The 22,425-nt window shown below is 39.1% G+C and overlaps 1 protein-coding gene across 1 annotated transcript; it reads left to right on the forward strand.

Annotated features, from left to right (window-relative positions):
• The first annotated feature begins 1,662 nt into the window (after positions 1-1,662).
• On the forward strand, positions 1,663-18,064 carry crispld1a (cysteine-rich secretory protein LCCL domain containing 1a). Its single transcript, XM_017406392.3, has 15 exons — positions 1,663-1,908; positions 2,846-3,196; positions 9,364-9,482; positions 11,101-11,233; positions 11,322-11,437; positions 11,575-11,675; positions 11,751-11,948; positions 12,654-12,714; positions 12,800-12,866; positions 14,157-14,287; positions 14,426-14,469; positions 14,576-14,648; positions 14,755-14,830; positions 14,941-15,074; positions 16,469-18,064. The coding sequence occupies exons 2-15, from the start codon at positions 2,933-2,935 to the stop codon at positions 16,518-16,520; spliced, it is 1,569 nt and encodes a 522-aa protein (XP_017261881.1). The 5' UTR covers positions 1,663-1,908; positions 2,846-2,932; the 3' UTR covers positions 16,521-18,064.
• Positions 18,065-22,425: the final 4,361 nt, after the last annotated feature.

The raw sequence follows: 22,425 nt of genomic DNA on the forward strand, positions 1-22,425 counted from the left end.
GCCGTCAGACTGAGGAGTTCAGGACCCCACAAATGAAGCAGATCTCATTTTTTGACTTTTTTTTTGGACGTTTTACCTCCATTACAGAGGAAATCCAACTAAAGGATTACACATGCACATTAAAATGACCTCACTACTTATAGTAAAGGGATAGTTCAGTGTTTTAACTGGAGTCTTTGGAAGAGTTGTGAACAATTAACACCTTATATGTTATAGCTCGCTGAACATTTTGGAATTTGGAGAAATCTTAAAACAACTTGAGTCTCATTTCATTGCAGTTCATGCAAACTTATAAGTCTTTATACTGCTGTCAGTTTTGAATTGTTTCTGCCAGAAGTATTTTGATACAGACCATTTTTCAGCATTTTTCTAGAGGAATGTGATTACGGCAGATAGCACAACTTTCCAGGTATTGCATCTGTGGGATATTAAAATAGCTAAAATGTAAAAAAAAAAAAGGGTTTTAGTGCTCTAGACCAGTGGTTCTCAAAGTTAAGATCGAGATCCCATTATGGGTCACACAACATCGAGATTATTTCCAGAAATAAAATTAAGTTAAAAAATAATTGCTAATTACATTTTTCTGTCATAATTGTTATGAGAAATAAAATGTGTTGTTATTACTCAAATAAATGGCATATTGGTCATTATATATCATTATAACCCTTGTTTAATTGGCCTAATTGTAATGTTTGCATACTTTAACCAAATATAGCTTGGGTCACAAGTTTCTGTTGCTGATATTTTATGGGTCAGAGGCTGAAAAGTTTGGGAACCAATGTTTCAGACGAAAACACCCTTCTTTTGTCTCGATAGTTGTGTTGAACAAGGCTGTGGTCTAGAAAAGGGAGTGGTTCCAAACCTGTTTTGGAGTTTTTTCCAACAATAAAAAAGGGAGAAGTGCTTATGAGTCTATTCTTCGTTATTTTACTGTCTGGTATACAACAGAAATTAGGTAACCTGTCAGCTACAAGCTTCTGGTTTCTGTGAAAAAAGTCTGTTTCTACTGGAAGTGCAACCAGTAGTGCTACAGCTATCTGCTGCTGCTGTTTGCACTGGCAAGTAACCATAGAATTTATGAAAATGTTTATAAAAATAAAAAATTGGATAAACTGCTGTGAAACTTTTGACATCAGAGGCGTTTTAAGGCAGCAGGAATCCACTTCGGCCCTATGCTGCGTACCATTTATCTTGGAAGTTGTAACTCAGGTCTGGGAATGATGTCAGACTTTGTTTGAACATGCGGTGCTAAGTGACCAGGCTGACTAGCATGAGCAATACAAGCCGATAACAATGAGTTTCTCTGCATTCTGTGCATTCAAAGAAACAGCTCCTAATGCCACTAATAGTGGTTGGGACTATGTGACTGGATTACTGAGGTGCAAAACAATACTCTAAAATAAAAAGTATTTTTCTACAACCATCACAACTTTCATGTGTAAATCAGCAATTTTGAGGTTAGTAATCTCTAAAGCAAAGAACTATTTATAGCAACAAAAGATCTAAACTATGACTTTAAGAACAAGAAATTTATCTCAAGAAACACAGTTTTTTTGTTTTACTTTTAATTGTGTCATGGAGTCCCAGCTTTGACTGTCAGAGGAGAGAAACACACATCCCCTCCTACACACACACACACTGAGGGCTGTTCCAGCCTTCGGAGGGGTGTGGTCTGTGTGGAAGAACAGCCAAGTTGAGGATAAAATCTGGATAAGTGATGCTTTGGCTGCTTTGGTGCAAAACCTCCCCAGAGAAGAAAGTCCAGCTTCCCTCTGAAGCCTGCAGGAAAGCGAGAGGAGCGTCCTCGCAGTCGTCCTGCCGTGCCTTCTTTTATTCTTCTTCCTTTTGAAGATTTCTCTCTGCAACATTGAGATCTTCAGAGGTGGACGTCGTCTCAGTTCATTTAAGGTAAATCACTTTCACAGACCGTTTAAAGTCACAGAGCTCTGTTTGTTTTGACTCAGATATGAACTCCTTATATATCAGTTTTATCAGGGATCCTTCCTGCATATCAAACGTAAATGCAGGGACTTTCATTTTCTCCTTAACTATCACTGATACTGTAATTTCAGATGAGCTATAACAGCATCCTCTCTTTTTAAAACTTTGCCTATTAGGAGTCAACTCTGTCTGTCTGTCAGCAAAACCTCTCATGAACCACTAAACTGATTTTAATGAAACTTTCAGGAAATCATCATTGGCTCTTTCATTACAAATTATTAGAACACACAAAAATTGGCTATAATTCATTCAGTTTTGCATGTATTGTGCTAAAATCTAATGTGATTGTAGCTGAGAGTCATTCTCAACAAGTGCTACTTATTCCATGTGATTTTTGTGCAAAAATATTAGCTAACAATTTTGGAGTGAACCCTGTTTGTCTGTTAGCAAAATATCTCATGAACCACAGAACAGACTTTAATTAAACTTTCGTATAGTAATATTAGGATGTACTTCAACAACTGATTAACTTTTGGAGTTAATCCAGTTTAAGATGGCTACCACAGCTAATCAACGTTAGCCAACACAAAAAATGGCTATAAGTCTGTCAGTTTTAATGATATTGAGCTAAAATTGGACATGGCAGTAGCTGTGTTACTCACACCACATACAACTTCTTCAAGGTTTGCTGGGACTTTAGTTTCTGTTTGTTTTGTTTGGATTTCAGAGAAAAGTTGTAACAGCCTGCCAGTTCACCCTCAGTGAACCCAGTTAGTAGATCCATAACGGTGTCTGCAAGCTAATGCACTGTTCAAGTTCAATATTGACTCAGGTTATTCAGCAAATCTGCCAGAAAGCACTCATTTCCAGCTTTCCAATGATTCTGTTTTCCCCTTTTTCTCAGACTAGAAGGTGTGTTTCCTCCCCACATCCATCCATTCGTTGAGTTCAAGCTTCCCGCCACCATTTTTCATCTGCATCACTTCCGAGGATGAAGCGAGCCTCTTCGTCCCACTGGCTGAGAGGAGCGTCCATGCTCCTGCTGCTCCACACCACCACGTCCATGGTGATGCCCTCCAACTCCACGGGCTGGCAGCAGATCTTAGATAAGTACCTGGATGAGGATGGCGACTGGTGGGAGGCCAAGCAGAGGGGGAGGCGAGCCATCACGGACAGCGACGCTCAGCTCATCCTGGAGCTTCACAACAAGCTCCGAGGCCAGGTTTACCCTCCTGCCTCCAACATGGAGTACATGGTAGGTGGAGGACACCATTTTGTACTGGTCTCCTTTTGCTCACACTAAGCACCCTCACACACAAACCCACACACACACACACACACATATATAACCTTGCACCCCTGTGATTTGCTGCTTTGCCAGAACAGAAGAATTTCACCAACTTGCCAATGATCACATTTCTTCAGGCTCTCTCAGCTCACGCTTTGAGATTTGTTTGACTTTATCCGTTGGCCATCACGTGTATGTGCGGCGCCAGATCGCTTTTCACAGAGCAATTAGAATCAGGCACTGGGCCTTGTTTTACCAGCTGTCTAACCCCCCGTTAAAGACACACACGTATGTGCTCACACTTTCTGAAAGTGTGGAACTTTGCAAAATGGACTACATGTGTAAGCACAGCTTGACTGTGATATGGTACTTCACAGGTAAAAAACAAACAAAAAAATCAATACTTTGTTCAGCTGTAACAAACTTTTATGACTATTACATCCTCACTTAAAGAGCAACAGAACAAAAGGCTGTATTATCCTCTGGTAAAGGCAAATAAACATTTCCTGCTGGGGGTAGTTGCTGGACTGTGTAATCATGTAATTGAGAGGTTGTGCTTGACTAGCTCTTGTGAAAATTGGACTCAAGCTTCTGGTTTAGACACACGTTTGTGGAAAACTGCTGAGCTAAGCAGATCTTTCCTACTGAATCCTGTTATAGTAGACTGTTTTTTCTTAGCCCCAGGGGGCACAGAAGGGTTAAATATGTGCAAGAAGATGTGAAGTAAAAGAAAGAGAGAGAGAACGTTAGCTGAGAATGTGAGAGGACAAGAAAGAGAAACAACGAAAGAGCTTTGCAAATAAAAAGAAGAGGCTGTTTGGGACAGATGGAGGGAGAGAGTGAAGCAAAACAAGTGTTAAAATGAAAAGATTTGGAAGAAGAGTGAAGCCAAACAACATGAGAGAGGAAACCACAAAGAAAAAATGGACATCTTAATTTGCAATTTTGCATGTGTTGATATTTAAAGCACAAGATGTGTTTTCAGTGCCTGCTTTTGCCTTTTATTTTCGAAGGAGCTTTTTCCTCCTGTCTGCACTGAACTGCTGTCACCTTTCAGAAACCTCACAGCTCCAGTCTGCTGGAAGACTTCACAGACATGCTCGCCTGCGCTCCAGATGTACACCCATGCATGAAGACGCACTCGCACAAATCCACGAGCACATGCACAACCGTTCGCCCATCAGCGCCCATTGTTGTAAGCCTTTGTATTAAACCACGACCCCAGTGACCCTCTGAGGCAGAGAGACTCAGAGATACCATCTATTCAAATCCCTCCCTTCTTTTCCCTCTTCATCTGCTTCCTTTTCTTGCCCTCTCACTGTGCCTCCCTCTTCCTTATTCCTGTGGCTTTGTTCCCATTCTGTCATTATCCAACACAGAGACCCAAAAAAAATCCCTGAATAAGCATTTGCACTATGTAGCCATCCATGTAGCTACAAGGACAAGAGGTTCTGCCTCCTGCTCAAATGTTGACCCACAGGTATAAACAGAGCAGTGTCAGCATTTGAAGGCCTGCAAGACAAACAGATGGCATCTTGGGAGAAAAGGCCCCACCTTCCTAAATGTTTAACTTGGCTTCGCTGGCCTGCGCTCAGGACTGAGGTGGCGGTGATGTTAGTGATTTATGAGAGAGCTCTGTTGATGTTTTTTTTTTCCTGTCCTGGATGAATCAGAGCTACACTGCAAGCTTTGTGCATTTTAGTTTATTCTCAGGTAGATCTGTCTCTTATGAGTAAGACGCTTGAAGTCCTGTGAGACAATAATTAGGTTAAAATATCTACCTTGAATAAACTTAGTCTAAAATGTTTGACTATGGCATCGTGAATCTGTAACAGTGATAGCACCACTGACTGAAAGAAAAGTTTCAGCTGTCAGATGGATTATTTCTAGTGTTTAGGGTATCTGGTTTTTGGTAAGCTGGTTATGTCTAGAATGTCTCCACAGGAGGGTGCCAAAGGACATTGAAAACAGGTGCCAACAACACCTCCACTGGCTTCAATACTGAATTAAATAAAGACTTTGACTCTAAATTGCGTTGCCAGTCAGTGTGTTCGTCATAGTCATCTGGACCAGTAAAATTCAAACCAGCATACAATCCTTCCTGGGGCACTCGTAACCTGTTTAAGAAGAGCATGCCTTGGAGACTCTCTGACATTCAAATGGTGACACAGTTTTCTGTGATAGGATGGACACCTCTAGGGAAAGTGGAAAAAAAAAAAGAGTACTTGACCTGCTTCTTGTTGGTAATGTGTTTTGGATATCAGGACTGTTTGCAAAGATGTGTCAAAATATGAGCTGTATTGAAACTGGTCAAAGGGGAGGACCAGCTAATCTGTTGGCCAATAAATTAGGCCACAAATTACAGGCATTTACTGCCTCTCCAATTCCTTTTTTCAAACTTAATAAACTGTATGGTATATGAAACTAAAGTTTTATAGTTATGGCCCAGAAACAAACAAAGAAAATGGCCTCATAAATCACCTTTCAGCTGCCATGACTTATAAAGTTTGGCTTTGTCTGTAAAGAAAACTATCAAACTATAACAACAAATCTGGATCTTTTTGGTCTGCTGTTTTCTTTAAAAGTGATTTCCTTTAACCGAGTGCTGATTTATCCTCGGGACGGCATCATGAGTTGCAGCAAACAGTTAAATCCGACTCGAAACTTTTCTTTTTATTCCATTTTATTTATGATTAGTCAGCTTTCTTTCAAACATCTGTGGAATCCCTCAGAAGTCATCCTTCAGAGCATCTCTGTGCTTGTATGATAGATGAGTTTTGCTGCAATTTCAGACAACCTGTGAGAGATCAACTCCATTATTACAACTAGAACCAATAGAAAAACCAAATCAGTTTGACTTTTGACACTTAAAAACAGCCTTTTTTCATTTTGCCAACACATTCTGTAATGTACTGGCATCGTGATGCTATTTGCAGTTTTGCAAATGTATAATTTCTCATATTGACATATTATTTTTTGCTGTGGTCAAACGTTTTAAGGATATAAGAGTGAAATTATAGCTTTTGCTCGATGCATACAATGGCCAACTCCACACTGCATGAAAAACTGAATCACGCTGAGAGTAAAAGTAAGAGTGCATCAGGTAGATTAAAATCCACACACAGTTTGATTTTCAGTATTTATTTTCGATTATGCTCCATCAGATAAATTCACTCATTTGCATCCGCCCAGCAATGTATCACCTCTTCTCCTGTTTGCTTTGTTTTCTCCCTTCCCATATCTTTCCCCCACTTCTCAGTATTTCTGAGTATGCACCAGTGATTATTAGCAGGAAACCTGTACTTGCAAAGGAAGTACCCCATGCACCCCTTGAGTGCAACCAGATGAAGAAGGGAGAGAAAAAAAATCCAGACCACAAATGAAGTGTTAAGCGAAATAAACAATGCCGTGTGTGCAGTGCTGAAAGACATTAGCTGCAAAGGTGTTTTTCTTTACAGGCCCTGCAGAAGTGCGGTCGTAGCGGGTGGTGGGTGGGGTGGTTTGTGGTTGCAAGGCCTCTCCTGCTGGGGTAACTGTGCAAACAACAGCATCTTGACAACCCGGCTGTACAATGTACAGATGCAGCAGCTGAAAAATGTGCTTTCCACCGTCCGACACGCTCTTTGACTCTTTCATTAAAACCTTTCAGAAGGTGTTAGCTTGTAGATGCTGATTGGGTTTAACATTATTTACAACCTGCTTCCAGACATCCACATGTCATGTATTCATGATACAAACTATAAATTTGAAATTCCCATCTTTCAAGCAGTTGGGTCAAAGTTTCATTAATTTTATTCTACTGTATAGGTTTCAAATGTTTTTGAAGTGCTAAAGCTCGTTTATTGATGGTGCAAGAGTACCAAATGCTTTTTGCACTGCTTATAGTATTGCAGATCAAATGGCTGCTATTACAACTCTGTCTGATTTACCACTGTAAATACATATTATTTTCTGTATATAGTGGCCTCATTTTTAGGAAGTTCATCCTTTCATCCATTGTTTTTATCGCCTTGATTAAGGTACATCCTGAACAAGACGTCATTACATCCTCCATCAAAGAGCCACTTGGAAAAGAACAGCCATTTACACACACACACACACACACACACACACACACCAGTGACTAATGTAGAACTGCTGGAGGAAACTGGAGTACCCAGAGAAAATCCACACTTGCAGGAGAAGAACATGCAAACTCCATGCATTAAGGCTCCAGTCAGGAGTCAAATCTAGGACCTTTTTGCTGCAAGGCAACAGCGCCAAACAACTGTTTCTAGAGCAGAGCAATCAAAGTCTCCCTCAGAAGTTGGAATTCAGATCTGGAAATGATATAAAATCCAACCTAACAGTGCTCCGGCTGCAAGCTGGAAAATCAGAGGGATTTGATTACTGTTGTGCCAAGTAACCAGGCTAATTGCTATTAGCTATACAAGCTGATAACATGTATTTCTCTGTATTTTATTCATTCAAACTCCAAATCAACATGCAGTACTAACAGTACTATGTGTGTGACTAATTTAATGAGGTACAAGCCATTCGAACTGTAAATAACTGGTTTATTACTGAAGCTGTTGCCACGTTTTATGGGTGCAGCAACCATGTTGATTTTGAGGTTGGAGTTGGGAAGAAACCTCCTACTTTCAAAGTCCGAATTCTGACTTGCGAGGGTGTTTAAGTTGATTGTTTCAACTTGAAATTTGACAATTCTGACTTCTGAGTACAAACAGGCAGCAGCATAAAACATTCATTTATTTGCAGAAAATGTTGAAGCTCTTTCCGCACAGTTTGAGGGTGACAACAGCTGCTTGACAAAAGACCCGTACAGCTAATCTGCTAATTGGCATTTATCGCATGGTCCTCTTTGGTTTGATTTTATTTTTAGCCTGGAAACCAGTATTTTATGCCACAATGCCATCTGTCAGCCCAGTGCCTTGGGTGGAGTCAAAGATACCCAGCAAGGAGTATTGCAGTTTCAAGGTCGTTAACCATCATTGTGCCACAAAAGGAATACAAACTGATATGACTGTACTGATGTTTAATTCAGCTCACCAGCTAATGCTTGAATCATGACTCTGTCAGTCATCATCAGACCACAGGAAACTCCAGACTGTCTGCAGTTGTGCAAGAAATCAGTTATGTAACCTTTCTGCAGGGCTTTATAAAATGCAAAGGCAGCTAACCGTGTGAGGAAGTCATGTCAGTCTTGTTGATTTAAACAAATACATCTATTTAATACCCAGCTGGACTGCAACAAGTAAATGAAGAAACTGATTACAGTTTCTTAAGCAGTTTCGGAGCACTGCCAGAGATCTGGTTTGGAAGCTCAGTGTGTGTTTCAGGGCTGACACAGAGATCACTTGTTACTTGCGGTGGAACTTACAGTGAACAATGAAGGAGAAGGTGACCGTGGAAGTGCAGGATTATATTTCAGGGTCTGCTACCAGACGAGAATGGGCAAAAAAACAGAGCTCAGCGTGTGAAAGGAAAAAACTTTTGACACCTTTTACTGTTATATTACTCCACCACACACACCACACTAATTGATTTTCCGTCAGATGGGTCATCCAGCACCGAAAATGAATGAAAAGGTGTCCAATTACAAGAACACGGTGTTCTTCAGTGGGATTACAGCTGTGTTATTCTAACATTTTGTAAGGAAGAACATTTTGCATTTCCAGAAATCCCCCCACCATAAATTTATACCATTCTTTAGTATCCAGCATGATTTAGCAGTGCAAGTCAGAGAGCAGTAAAGTGCAAGAAAAGCATTCTTCTACTCAGACATATGGAAAGTATTATGCAATGCAAGCATTCCTTTTTAAATTTCTCTACAATTTTTTGGGACAAATCCATCAAGAACATTATTACTGACTAGTAATATAGTCAAAACCCTCTACAGTGCAACAAGAAAATAAATGGAGCTACTTAGCAACTCATATGCATATGATACTGTTCATCTCTGACCTCAGAATAAAGCATGGACAGCTGTAAATATCACCACACACTAGCAGCTTTCTTACCTGATGTTAGGCTCAGTTAGCAGCTGAGTGACTGAATGGTGTGTTTGTCTGTAAATTGCCTTTCATCCAAAATAATCTACGAAGTTAAAGTTGTTTGTCTTGTCATCTGAATAGGTGTGGGACACAGAGTTGGAGCGTACAGCGGAGGAGTGGGCCGAGACGTGTTTGTGGGAGCACGGACCTGCGGGCTTACTGCCACAGATTGGGCAGAACCTGGGCGCACACTGGGGAAGGTAAGTAATCGATAACACAGTATACTCAAGTGGACTTTTATCTCAGGGAACTCTAAAATTAGAAGCCTATTTATTTAATGAACAGCCCAACTTTTGATGACTAAATGAAACTATCTTTCCTTAGAGAAATGAATTTACCTGCCACCATGCATGAAGGTTTTAGCCAAAAATATGGGTTGATTTCTTAGTGTTCAGTATATGTTATGGTAAGGTCTCTAACAACTACCACACTAAATGTTGGCACAATATCTGTAAAACTGATAGAATTTTGGCCATTTTATTGTTTGCTAAAGTCAGTAAGCTGTGGCGGTCATCTTGAACTGGGCTGAGTCCAAAAGGTAGATGATATAAAGATTTATAGATATAATGCAAATAGATTTACACAGCACCGACTCCTACATGTTCTGTTTGCCTGTTTGATCTCTGTCCCCGAGATCAAATAATGGTCCTGAAAACATCAGTGCTTCACATAAGAAACATTACGTTCCACATCTAATTAATTTGCCTCAATTTCAAGATGTGGGCTTGATTTTAATTAGATTAACCGCCAACACCTGGTCCCAGATCAGAGTCCTCGGTTACTGAACTGAGACTCCTCGTTAGAGACATGAAAACGATTTAAATTGGTGTGTTTATCAGTGAATGAAGCAAAATTAATTTTTTTTTAAATAAGGTATAATCAGTGGTGATACATAAAATCAGTTATTAAATTCTTTCTTTTTATTCAACTTTATGTTCCTGTCCAAGAAAAGAAAGTAGGAAAAAATGTTTTATTCATCTTTTATTGTATTAATCTGATAAAGAGATTGTCTCTTTAGCTGATGTTTATATATTGTAAATACATTTTAAAATCCAAGAAATGATTTCAAATTAAACCAGCAGTTTCTGATCTTTTGGAATTTGATGTTCCACAAATTTCATTGTCTATTTACATTAAGATAATAGATATGTACAAGTTGTCATGTTTTATAAGTTATTATCATCCACCATTGTGAAAAGCATGTGTGTGTGTTTCTTTGTTAGCAAAACATCACATGAACCACTTGACAAATTTTAATGAAAATCACACGAGACATTCGTCTTTAATGGATTAACTTTAGGAGACAACCTGAATCAATATGGATAATTGACAATAGCAAACACAAAAATGTCAACAATTCAGTCAATTTTACAGCTACTGAACTAAAATTTGGTGTGTTAGTAGCTGAGAGTCATCCACAGTACTAATTTTATTTAAAACTTTTGCATGCAAGCTGGTCAACAATATGCATTCCTTTCAGGAATGATACTTACATTAAAAAAATTGTGTTCCTGTGAAAGCAGTCTGCATGTATCATGATGAGTTGGTTTTTTTTTGTATTATTCTAGCACCTAGAGGTATTATTTGCTATCTAAAAAAAAAATTAAAGTCTTGAGTAGACTAAATGAAACTAAACAGATAATTATGAAAATATTTACAAAAAACATAGGGAAAAAAAAAATCACTTGCAAAGATCTTGAAAGACTGTGTTGTAGCTTACAGGAAGCAGAGAACAACACCCACACAAACAGAAGCTCTTTACAAAAGAAATGCTGTTTGAAACACTGTTGTTGGATGTCTGTTTACTGATGTTACCAGATACCGTCCACCTACGTCCCACGTCCAGGCCTGGTATGATGAGGTGAAGGATTATTCCTTCCCTTACCCTCAGGAGTGTAATCCCTACTGCCCGTTCAGGTGCTCTGGACCAGTTTGTACACATTACACACAGGTAAATATGTGAGCCTTTTTTAAAGCACGACTTAACTGATTTAAGGTCCATTTGTGTCAGTAAAATGTGTTTTGTCATTGTTTTACAGCTGGTTTGGGCCACAAGCAGCCGAATTGGCTGTGCCGTCAATTTATGCTACAACATGAACGTGTGGGGGCAGATTTGGGCCAAAGCTGTGTATCTTGTTTGCAACTATTCACCAAAGTAAGCAAACATGAAGCATGCCATTGCCATAAACCCTTCGGTCTTTGTAGAATCTGAATGAAGTATAACATTGTTTCTTTAACTATTTATACGTTGTTTGTGTCGAGTAAACCTGGCTTGTTATTTCACATGAACAGGGGGAACTGGTGGGGTCATGCACCTTACAAGCATGGGACTCCATGCTCTGCTTGTCCTCCAAGCTATGGAGGAGGATGCAAGGACAATCTTTGCTACAATGGTATGCTAGACCTGTACACTCCAAGAAGATGTTTTTAAAAAGCCTGCTCATCATTCCTTGTTTTTGTATCTTTAGTTGAAGATGACAGGTCCAGTCATCTGCAGGAGGAAACAGAAGAAAACAACTTTATTGAGCCAGAGGCCCCTCGTGGTACGAAGCCCTGGTCCCAGGCCTTCAAGCCTGAACCTCCTGGCCTCCCTCCCCCTACCCCGGCCCCCACCAAGCCCCCCACAGAGGACCTGCAGAATGAAGTGGTCAACACACAGCAGATGTGTAAGCTGCCGTCTAACTGTTTGTTCTGGATCTAGTTTCATCTAAATTGAGGAGGTTTAGAATTTGTTTTTTAGGTGTGGGACTGCCAAAGAGAGGAAGTACAGCACAATATGTACTGTACAGCAAAGCCTGCCTTTGAAAACTGGGTCAGAACCAAATACATCAAAAACAGTTGCCTGCTTAGTGTTGAGGAAGCAATTACATATTAAAAAACAGACAGAACTTTGTTTGTCCCCAATTTATCTTAAATTGACTCGCTGCTCTGAAACTTTTATTTGTCATTTCTCTGATCAATACGGACAGTTTCTGAACTCTTTCTAAAATTGCAAGTCATTCTTTAGGGGAGTGTGGGGAGCTTTATTTTAGCCTGATCCCCTGAGTTTATGTTTGTTTTTGGCTGACTGAGAAGTGTTGAGGGGGTGAGAGGGGCTTGCTGTGGTTTTTAAATGGCTTCCTGTCTGCAGTGTAAGGAGCCTGTAAGTGTAAGATGAGATATTTCCTTTAGTATTTGCTGACCACTCTGACCCTTGCTGCAGAAATTTTTGTCTTTGGTCCTGGAAGCGTTGTAGCAATGTCTCCCTTGGGTTTTGCTCAGCTTAGGCTTTTCATAGCTAGTGATCTGCATCAGAGTTGCTGGCTCATACATTATATCTTGTTTCCTGTAGGAGAACTCACTCAGAGGCCCTCTGTGCTTATGTGTTTCAGCTCAGCTTGTAACCTGTGACACTAAGCTACGAGACCAGTGTAAAGGAACAACTTGTAATAGGTACAATGAAGAAAAACCATTAAAAATCATCACAATGAAGAGCATACAGTCATTTAATGAGGATTGTTTTTGCATGAACCAACAGGTACGAGTGTCCAGCTGGATGCCTGGATGCAACAGGAAAAGTAGTTGGGACAGTATACTATGAAATGGTAGGTAAACAAGTTAACAGACTAATGATGTTTTCCCCTTAACATTGCTTAGATTAAAGCTCACAGCATTAATGACAAATAAGATCGTCACCAGTTTCCTCTGGGTTGGGAATGAGTCTTCTCTCAAGAGAAGAAGTTCAACTGGTTTCATCTGGTTGTTTTGATCACTAGTGATGGTATGATGGAGCTGGTTCATATATGCTACGTTTGGGACGACAGTGGCTCAGGAGGTAGGGGTTCATCCTATTGCCAGTTCAAACGCTCCATCCGTCTCTAGCCGTTTTGTCCTTGGGCAAGACACTTCACCTGCCTTGTCTACTGGTCGTGATCAGAAGACCCTGTGGTGCCAGTTTAATGGCAGCCTCACTTCTGCCAGTCTGCCCCAGGGCAGCTGTGGCAACAATGTAGCTTACCACCGTCAGTGTGTGAATGGGTGAATGACTGATTGTAGTGTAAAGCGCTTTGGGGTCCTTGGACTAGGTAAAGCGCTATTAGTGCAAGCTATTTACCATTTACAACCCTCACCTATGGTCATAACATCCAAGATACAAAAAGCTGAAACAAGCTTGGAGTAGAACCGCTGCTCCTCTGCATCAAAAGGACGCAGCTGAGGTGGTTTGATTTAAGATGCCTCCTTCCTCTGGAGGTTTTCAGGAATATCCCACTGGGAGAATACCCTGGTGCTGGCCCAGCTCTTACTTGAGGGATTATATTGTATATCTTACAGGATGAGTTAGAGAGTGTTGCTGGGGAGGAAAGTGTCCGGGCTTTCCTCCTGAACCCATTACTTGTGTGACCTAAGTGGGAAAAAAATAGATGGATGAATGGAAGGTGGACATCAAATGGTACAGTATCTAGAGAAAACAATACTGCAAACACACACTGTTGTCTCTTGAGTGATATGAAGTTGTGTGCAAAAAGTCTCCCCTATTGTTATTTCCTTTCTCAAGAGACCACAACAAAAGAGAAACACAATATAACTAAAACCAGACAAAAAAAATTATTAAACTTAAATGAGGCTGAATTAAATTCCAACTCACTTATTTGCATTGCAGGTTGTGGAAATCAGTCAAATCAATGGGGTGTATGTTGTGGAGGCATAGGGAGAGGGATGCCTGTGTTTCTCTCCTTGTCTATAATGCATAATCAACATAATGTAGTACTCAGTATTGTGCAGAAGTGCAGCTATGTGTCAGTCTGAAAAAACAACAACAACTAAGAGCTAACTTTATAGCTGCAGTATCAGCAAAATGTACATGATGTTGTCTATGAAATGTCTTTTTTTTGCAGCAATCGAGTGTGTGCAGAGCTGCTCTACACGCTGGTGTCATCGATAACGATGGGGGGTGGCTGGATGTGACAAGACAAGGCAGAAAGGACTTTTTCATCAAATCCAACAAGAACGGAGTTGAGTCCCTCGGGTAAGACAGTAATCGTAGAAACAACATCGGCATGAATTTATGGGGTGCTAAAGATATTTGGTAGTCATCTCATTAGAATATAAAGATAGTAAAAAAACAATAAAATCTTATGTTTTTGTTTGTGTTTCCACTTGACAGAAAATACAAAAGTGCTAACTCCTTTACAGTTTCCAGAGTGGCAGGTTAGTCTGACAATATGGCGATTGTTAAATGTTATATTTCATACACAATGACGTTTTATAAGCTTCAGCTGCTTTTGTGGATATTTATTGTATTTATCTCATACAGTTCAAGCCATCACATGTGAAACCACAGTTTCACAATTGTGTCCATATGAAAAGCCTACGAGACATTGTCCAAGGTGAGAACTTTGACGTACTTTCTGCTTTTTCCAACTGTCAGTTTATATCTCAGCTCATCATCTCCAACTTTTCTCAACTGGAGTTGTCAAATTGTTGTCTTTCTAGGTTATACTGCCCAAGGAATTGTTTAGAAGAGAACCCTCATTTATCCAGAGTCATTGGTACCAGAATATATTCTGATGTAAGGTTCTGTTTTTGTTGTTATTTTTTAGCTTGGACTCACAAAAACATATTTTCACAAATATATTTTTGAAAAAAAATGAATGTTTTCTTCTCCTTCTACACCTGTAGAAGTCCAGTATCTGTCGAGCAGCTGTCCACGCTGGAGTCATCAGCAACAGTGTTGGTGGGTACATAGACGTGATGCCAGTGGACAGACGGAGACACTACATTGCCTCGTATCAAAATGGTGTCTCCTCAGAGAGGTATGGCAAATCTACAAGTTAGCATTTGTGTACATGTGCTTTTTTATGAAAAACAAATAAAACAAAACAACTACAAGAAAAGAAAAATATAAAGAGAAAATAAGATAATGCAAAACAAAAATAGAGCATATATCTGCTAGGGTTATGTATGTTTAAAATCCAGTTATAGTTTTATGATAATGACTTATTATTTGGAAAAATTAAATTCCTGTTTTGTCGCATCTCTGTTTGGGGTAGTATAGCTTCTCTTGCTTTATTTTATTTGTCCCACATTCCACATTTTAACAGGAATAAAGAAAAAAAATCAAGTAAAATAGTTCATTAGTTGTCTGTTATCACATTGTTGAAGTATTGCAGTAAAGGAAAAACAATTTTTTTTCAGGGTGAGAGGTTTTTTTCCCTTCCTTGTGGCTCTAATCTTTTCAAGATGCAGAATAGTTCATTACATCTCTTATGCAGTGTGCCTTGGAGGGTGATTAGCATGCCTCTAGTTAAAAATAATTGCTTTGCAATTAGTGTTGAGAAGAGTGTATCTATATGTAGCTCTGGGAATGGTTTGTATTGTTGGAAGTAATCACCAAGATATTAATACTGAGAGAGGGAGACAGCAGCTCCTCAGCAAATATTCTATAATCTGAAAATAGGTTTGGAAGTAGAGCACTATATCATCGGCGTACCTAAACATCTTGCCTGTATCAAAAAGCTATTTTTTTAATTAAAAAGAAGGATTAAGAGTAAACTTCTCTCTCTGGTGCCGTGTGCTAAGATACAACAGAAAACAAGACATCACTGGTTTGTACCACAGCTGTTGGAATGTTAAGGAGTTTAAACCAGTTAAGTACTTACCCAGTATGAGTATATAGGCACTAAATTGTGTTTTTTGACCATGCTATTCAGAATTAAGAATCAACAGATTAGATCTTTGACAAAAACATGGGATAGGGTAAAATGAAGAGATTTTAAATTATACCTATTTTTGGATGTGGTTTCTTTTTGTTATGACAGATGTAATAGAGACACTCGGAGGACCATTTTTTTTCAGAGGCCATTTCTGTTTATGTACGTTCTCTGGTCTCTCGTCTGTCTTCATTTCATTTGTCATTTTTGCTGAGATGATTCACAGCTTCCCATCCTTTATGTCTCGATTCACTTTGCAACAGGTTTGTCTTTGTTGGATGAACACAGGTTTTCCTGTGTTTATGTAAAAATGTGTGGTTTATCTGTTTTCTCAGTGGGCTTTGCTCGTTTTCTGCCTATGTCCTAAATGTCAGATTTGGACAGTATAGACCATCTGTTTGTACGTGTCTGTCATCTGTGTCAGTTAGCAAAGGCGAGGAACGTGTTCTGCACGTGCTGGACTCGGACTGACTCTTGTTCTCTGTTTTCCCCCCCAGCCTTCAGAACCCTCCTGGAGGGAAGGCGTTCCGGGTCTTCGCTGTGATTTGAGCTGCTGGCAAGGCGGTTTCACCAAACATAAGGCGCTTTTGAAAAGACAGTAATTAAGCCAAGATGTCAAAATCAATAACTGAAATCGTTCAGGCTCTGCTACACGTCAGGGGTTAGAGGTCATCCCCATGACAGCATTAAACCAGCAAGGAAAAGCATAAACAATTAAAAGCTGCTTTTCTTGCCTTAACCTATTTGTTTTTATGTCAATTTTTTAGCAATGGGAATTTCACAAACTGTAAATAGGGCTGGGTATTTGGTTGTACATATTTTTTAAATATTGTGGCTATTTTTGTGTGCCATTGTCTTGCCAAATATCTCTATATAATTACTGATTATGAAACTACATTTTCTTGGCACATAAGAAGACATGTATTTGTTTTTATTGTTTTAAGTTTGGCACATTTTTGTTGATGCTTTGGAGCAGTTCTTGCCATATTTTTGTACTTTTAAAATCTTTTGGAAAAAATATTATACATTTATTTTTTTATATTTTATGCTATGTATCAATATGAATTGCAATGGATGCTGCTAAACGTTTTGTGTATTGTTATTTTCATATGTGCATTGTTTCATTTCATTTGTGTATTGGGTTTTGTTTGTATTTTCTTCGCCCAGTAATGAAGTTGAGCTTAAACTTCCTGCAGGACAGGAAGTAAACTCATCCCGCAGAGTCGTTGTTCTCTGTCTTCATCACATTTTACAGGATGTCACTACCCCTACTGTGTTTCAATGGGATAGTTCATGTACTTTGAAGTAGAGTTCTGTGGGGAAAGTTATGATTAAATACTATCTTACCTGTTGAAAATAGCTTTTTGATAGAGGTCAGTTTGGCAAAATATAATTTAAATCTGACTGGAATGATAAGCTAATAGCTAGTCCAAGGTAGACTTAAGACCAAAGCAAATTGCTGCTACTCCAGTGCCAAAAATTTCACAAATGAAAACTATTTTGTAGACTTTTACGACCTCAAAAAACCTTTACATCACAGCCAGTTTTACTTTACATGATTATTTACAAAGAAATTATGGTGGTTTGCAGTGCAGACTGGGGTACTTCCTGCAGGAATACCAGATTATTTCTGCCAAAATAAGGTTTATAAAATAGTGTTTGTGTGAAATTTTGGGAACTGGAGGTGTTTTAAGAGAGCAGCCTTTGACTTTAGTCTTGGCTCTCAGACTAGCCCTTAGCTTGTTAGTTTGGTGAGAATTAAACTCTTTCTCCAAACTGAGGTTGCTAAAAGAGCAGGTATTCATTGTTTTTAATCTTTCAACAGAACCCTTTTTTGTAAAAGCTGAATTTTCTTTTTAAGATTATGTGTAATTAATTCATTTTGTCATTATTAAAGGGAAGCGGTAACACTTTGTCCACATCGTTTCCAGTTTTATCAGCTTTTATTCAAGTTGTAAACAGTTATATTGGGATTTCTTTTCTTTTTTTACTATATTTTTATTTTTTGTTTGTCTTTGAATCACATTTGTATACATTTTTCTGCCAATGATAGCATGAAGAAGTAAGTTTTGTAATAAAACCTAAGAATCAAATTATTGTCAGATTTTTACATTTAAACTTAAACTCTTTTATTTGCAGAAGCTTCGTACACTTTAAGCAACAACAATTAGAAGGCTTTGAGTGGTTGTTTTTCAGCTTTTGTCTCAAAATTTTAATTGCATGATATTTTATATATAAAATTTAAAAATGCAGGATCCTTTAAGTGTTCATTACCAGGGAGCAAAGTTGTCAGTACTCATTTGTTTCTGAGCAGCAGAGAAGAAAAATGTCCCGTTCGTAATGAGTTCCAGCAAGTTTATGTCCAGCGGTGTTATGATGTCTAGAGGGTTGCAATAAGTTTTGACTCGAGCTGCCATTCTTTGTTATTTTCCTGACAAGTGCTGCTAAATTTTAACCTAATGGGCTGACTGTGCAGCTTTAGGCTTGGTGGCAACAATATGAGAGAATATAAACACAGTCTTGTTGAATTAATGGTCTGTGTGCTACATAGATGTAAATTTGCAGGCATACCAATAAATACAAACATATCTACACTGGGTCATTATGTTGTACATAGAAAACAGTCCATGCTACATATATATAGGTCCTAACAGCAAAGACATAAATCTTACAAAGCTTATTTTAAACATAGAACTACTTAAAGCATAAAATAAATTTTCACTTAATAATGACTAATGAAACGATCACACACAGTATAATTATTGTACATAACTGTGAATACATGACCTGTATATAAACACCCTCCTGTACAGGATTAAGGAACTTCATACACTGGGTTACACATTAGCACTATACGCATTTAGCCCTGAAAGTAATAGTTCAGAGCTTTCAAATCGGGGTTCTGTGGAATAGTTACGAACAAATAACATCTCACCTGTTGTAGATAAGTGTTTGAATAACTTCAGCTTGGAGAAATAATTCTAACCACACTGACGAGCTAGCGACTAGTCTGAGTGAGGCTGAGAGAAAGCAGATTCTGTTGTCTTTAAAAAAAAAATCTAAAACCTTTATAGCTGTTCACGTGAGTCCTATTTTATGAACCGTTACACCTTTTGAATAAAACAGTTATTCCAGCAGAAGTATTACAATCTTCCAGCAGGAAGTGCCCCTACTCCACCAGAAGTGCTACAGCTAACTGCTCTTGCTGCTGCTTGTGCTTGCAAAATGCTTTAGACTTTTATATAAATTAGTGTAATGTAGAGTTGCAGGTGATGTGAAAGCTGATATAATAAAATCTGCATAACATCTTGACATCTCACAGTATTGTGTGAGATTGTGAATAATGTTATTTTCAAGGTTTGATAAAAACAGCTGTAACTTGGCCTTTTCTAATCATACAATAATCTTAGTTTAAGGCCTTTCTTTTTAGAATCGTTTCGTGTTCCTTAAAAGAAAATTAAGACTCACAAAACATTGGTTAATTGTGGTAAATGATTGTGTGCTTTCATATACAACCCACTGAGACTGTCCATTGGACCTTGCAGACAGAGAAGGATGCATTAAGGCCCAAAACTAACAGGGCGAAAGCCACGGGCCCCATTAGGACCAAGAAGACTGAGTGCAGTGAAGACAGATGGGATGAAACACACGCTTGTAGCAAACAGGGCCTGCGTGGTGCCACCAGTGTTTTCAGACTGTCGTTTAAAATAAGGAAGGCCATTAATAACCTGCTCACTGTGCTCGGCTCAGCTCGGCTGCAGCCCAGCACTTGTTGCACAGCTAAATGTGGCGCTACACGGCAGCAGACTGGCAGGCTGCGTCAAATTGACCATATATACCTTAGGAGGGAGGACGTTGACAGAGATGTGCTTGTGAATTTGTTGGGGTGTATTTATATATTTTTATAAGTGTGTGTGTGTGTGCTATATATTTACTTTTATTCACTGATTTATTTTTATCCTCCTGAGAGCCTACGTTCTCATACGAGGACATTGCATTAAAAAAATGCACACCAAACAAAAGCTTGGATCTCAGGAGGTTAATTTTCTCACCTGTTTGTTTATGGCTCTGTGCTGTCTGGACCCACTACAGTTGGAGGGGAGTCAGATTGTAGTGAAGCGGTCGGTGAAGCCGTCGGGGCCCAAGTGAAAAGTTGGGGTTGCCAGGGGTAATGACTGCGTTCCTTCTTGTCAAATCTTTTCTTTGGCAGATGAACAAAACACAACATTTGACAGGGAGTGGGCTTTTTTTTCCCCCCTTCACGATCCAAAAATATTGCATGTACACAGCCACGCTGTGAATGAGTTTCTGCAAAGATGGAGTGGGTACTCTGGTGGGGAAAGAAAAAAAAGAGAAGTTTTTCTTGAGTGGCAACGTGACTCATATAATTATTGTGTTATTTAAGGCCTCCAAAACCTCTGACAAATCTGAGACATTTGATTTATAATGACCATTCATTACAACTTCGGCAACAAACCCACTTATTTTGACTGAAATTTAGAAAGCGGTGTCATGTAGTGAAATTGATGCTTTAAATGTGACACTCGGGCTAAAAATGAAACTATGCTTTTGTTAAAGCCTCTTTTTCTCTTTAGTGTGTGATATTTTAAAACCACCATGGGGTGTCCCTTTTTCTAGGTCTAACAATTTATTTTTTTCCTTTTGCCTTTTTAGAGAAAAACAATTTTGCTTTGCTTTTGCTTTGGAAAAGTTGTCTGAAACCTCTTTCTTTACGACCTGAAAGAGGTTGTAAAGAAAGAACAAGAAAGAACAAAAAAAAAAATTCTCTTTAGTCCAACTTAGAAAATGCAATATCCCACCATCATTTTCTTTATTTTTAACTTCCCTTTCAGGGTTTCTGGTACATTTTTTCCACCTTTCACACACACACACCCAAACGCGTGTGTTCTGGAGGCACCCCTGGTTTTGACAGATCAAGTTAGATCAGATCAAGTCCCTCTATCTGGATTCCAACACAAATAGAAAGGGCCTGTTTATAACAAAGGTTTTATTATGTTTTATAGAAATTAACAAAAAATCTGTGAGTTGGAGCAGCTTTTCATGCACATTTATATAAATTAGCTTCTGTTCTGTGTCTCATGGTTTTCGTCTCCTGCGCCTCTGTAATTAACATACATTCATCTTACTTTTGTCATGACAAGGCCACAGCTATATTTTTTAAATGCTTCATTGGCGTGAAGTTAAAAAAAAAAGAAAAAGCTGTCCATCAGATGATTTATTGTCAACAGTTTGCACACGTCTAACTCCAATCCTGACATTTGTTCCTCTATAAAAAGGTGTCAGTCAGGCTGTTTTATGCTCGAAATACAGATGTGGGCCACATGTAGACGTCTTCCTAAAACAAGCAGAGAGGAAAGCTGTGCTTACAGAACCTCTCCAGGACGGGCTGGCTGCCTCCCAGACTGCGCTGCTCTTAGATCGGCTACTGCAAATAAATAAAGACAGGCCTGCATCAAATCAGGAGAGTTAGAAAAAAAATGAAATTATATTAATGTGTCTCTCTAGGGAGAACAGGTCATATGTTAGAAACAAAGTGAGCTGTTTCTCCTCACATGCAGCAGAGGAGCTATTTGTACAAGACAGACAAAGTTGACTTCAAAAGGTGAATGGCAAATTACAAACAGCACTCAGGGTAAGTGTTAGGGATCAGTGTCAGCTAGTACACCAAATATTAGGTCAGTATCTGTTCAATTGACTGAATTATAGCCATTTTTATTGCTTTGGTTAATTACATAATTCTCCACGTACAACCTGTGGTACAAGTGGAATCTCAATATACTTTAGGTTCAAGTTGTGTTGTGCAAAGCCTTCCCATTTTTTTAACACTCTGGTGGATCAGCAGACAGAGTCATAAGCAAAACATAAAGAGCTACAATGGGTCCCTGACGATGGGTCCCAGCGTCCTGAGCGGGGGCCCGTCCCCGGGCTCTGACGTAACCGCTGACTTTTTCCTGTATTTATGGAGGAGGTTTGATTTCCACTCGTCTTCCAGGCTCACACACGGGCCGTTGTGGAGCAGGTGAAAGAGTAGCTCTGTCTCCGTCCAGTAAACACGCTGGACTCGTGTCCTCCTGCCAGTCCTCAAGACGGACCCACGAGTCATTTAAAGGAAGCGCAACCTGTTTCGTGAAAAACCTGCCAGAATAAATGCAGAAGTCAATAACCTGCAGGCCCCAAACGTGACCCGCTGAATACACACTGTGTTTAACCTGACTCCAGCCAGGACAAGCTTTGATTTTTAAAAATAGAAACAATTTTATCCAACAAACTACACATCCTCCTTCCTTTGGGGGTAACAAAGAGTTTCTGTGGCCGTAAAATGTTTCTCAAAAAGAGATCATTGCAACAACAGAAGCAATCTCTAACACCCCATTTTTCTTATTAATCGCTTTATTAAAATTATAGCAGAAGTCGAAACAGATCTAATTATTCA

Source organism: Kryptolebias marmoratus, linkage group LG21 (assembly GCF_001649575.2).
Source record: "Kryptolebias marmoratus isolate JLee-2015 linkage group LG21, ASM164957v2, whole genome shotgun sequence".
Classification (NCBI taxonomy): Eukaryota; Metazoa; Chordata; class Actinopteri; order Cyprinodontiformes; family Rivulidae; genus Kryptolebias; species Kryptolebias marmoratus.

Coding starts and splice junctions, on each gene's coding strand:
- crispld1a (XM_017406392.3), top strand. CDS start 2,933: ATGAAGCGAGCCTCTTCGTCCCACTGGCTGAGAGGAGCGTCCATGCTC. Junction 3,197..9,363: donor CCTCCAACATGGAGTACATG/GTAGGTGGAGGA, acceptor TCATCTGAATAG/GTGTGGGACACAGAGTTGGA. Junction 11,438..11,574: donor GTTTGCAACTATTCACCAAA/GTAAGCAAACAT, acceptor TCACATGAACAG/GGGGAACTGGTGGGGTCATG.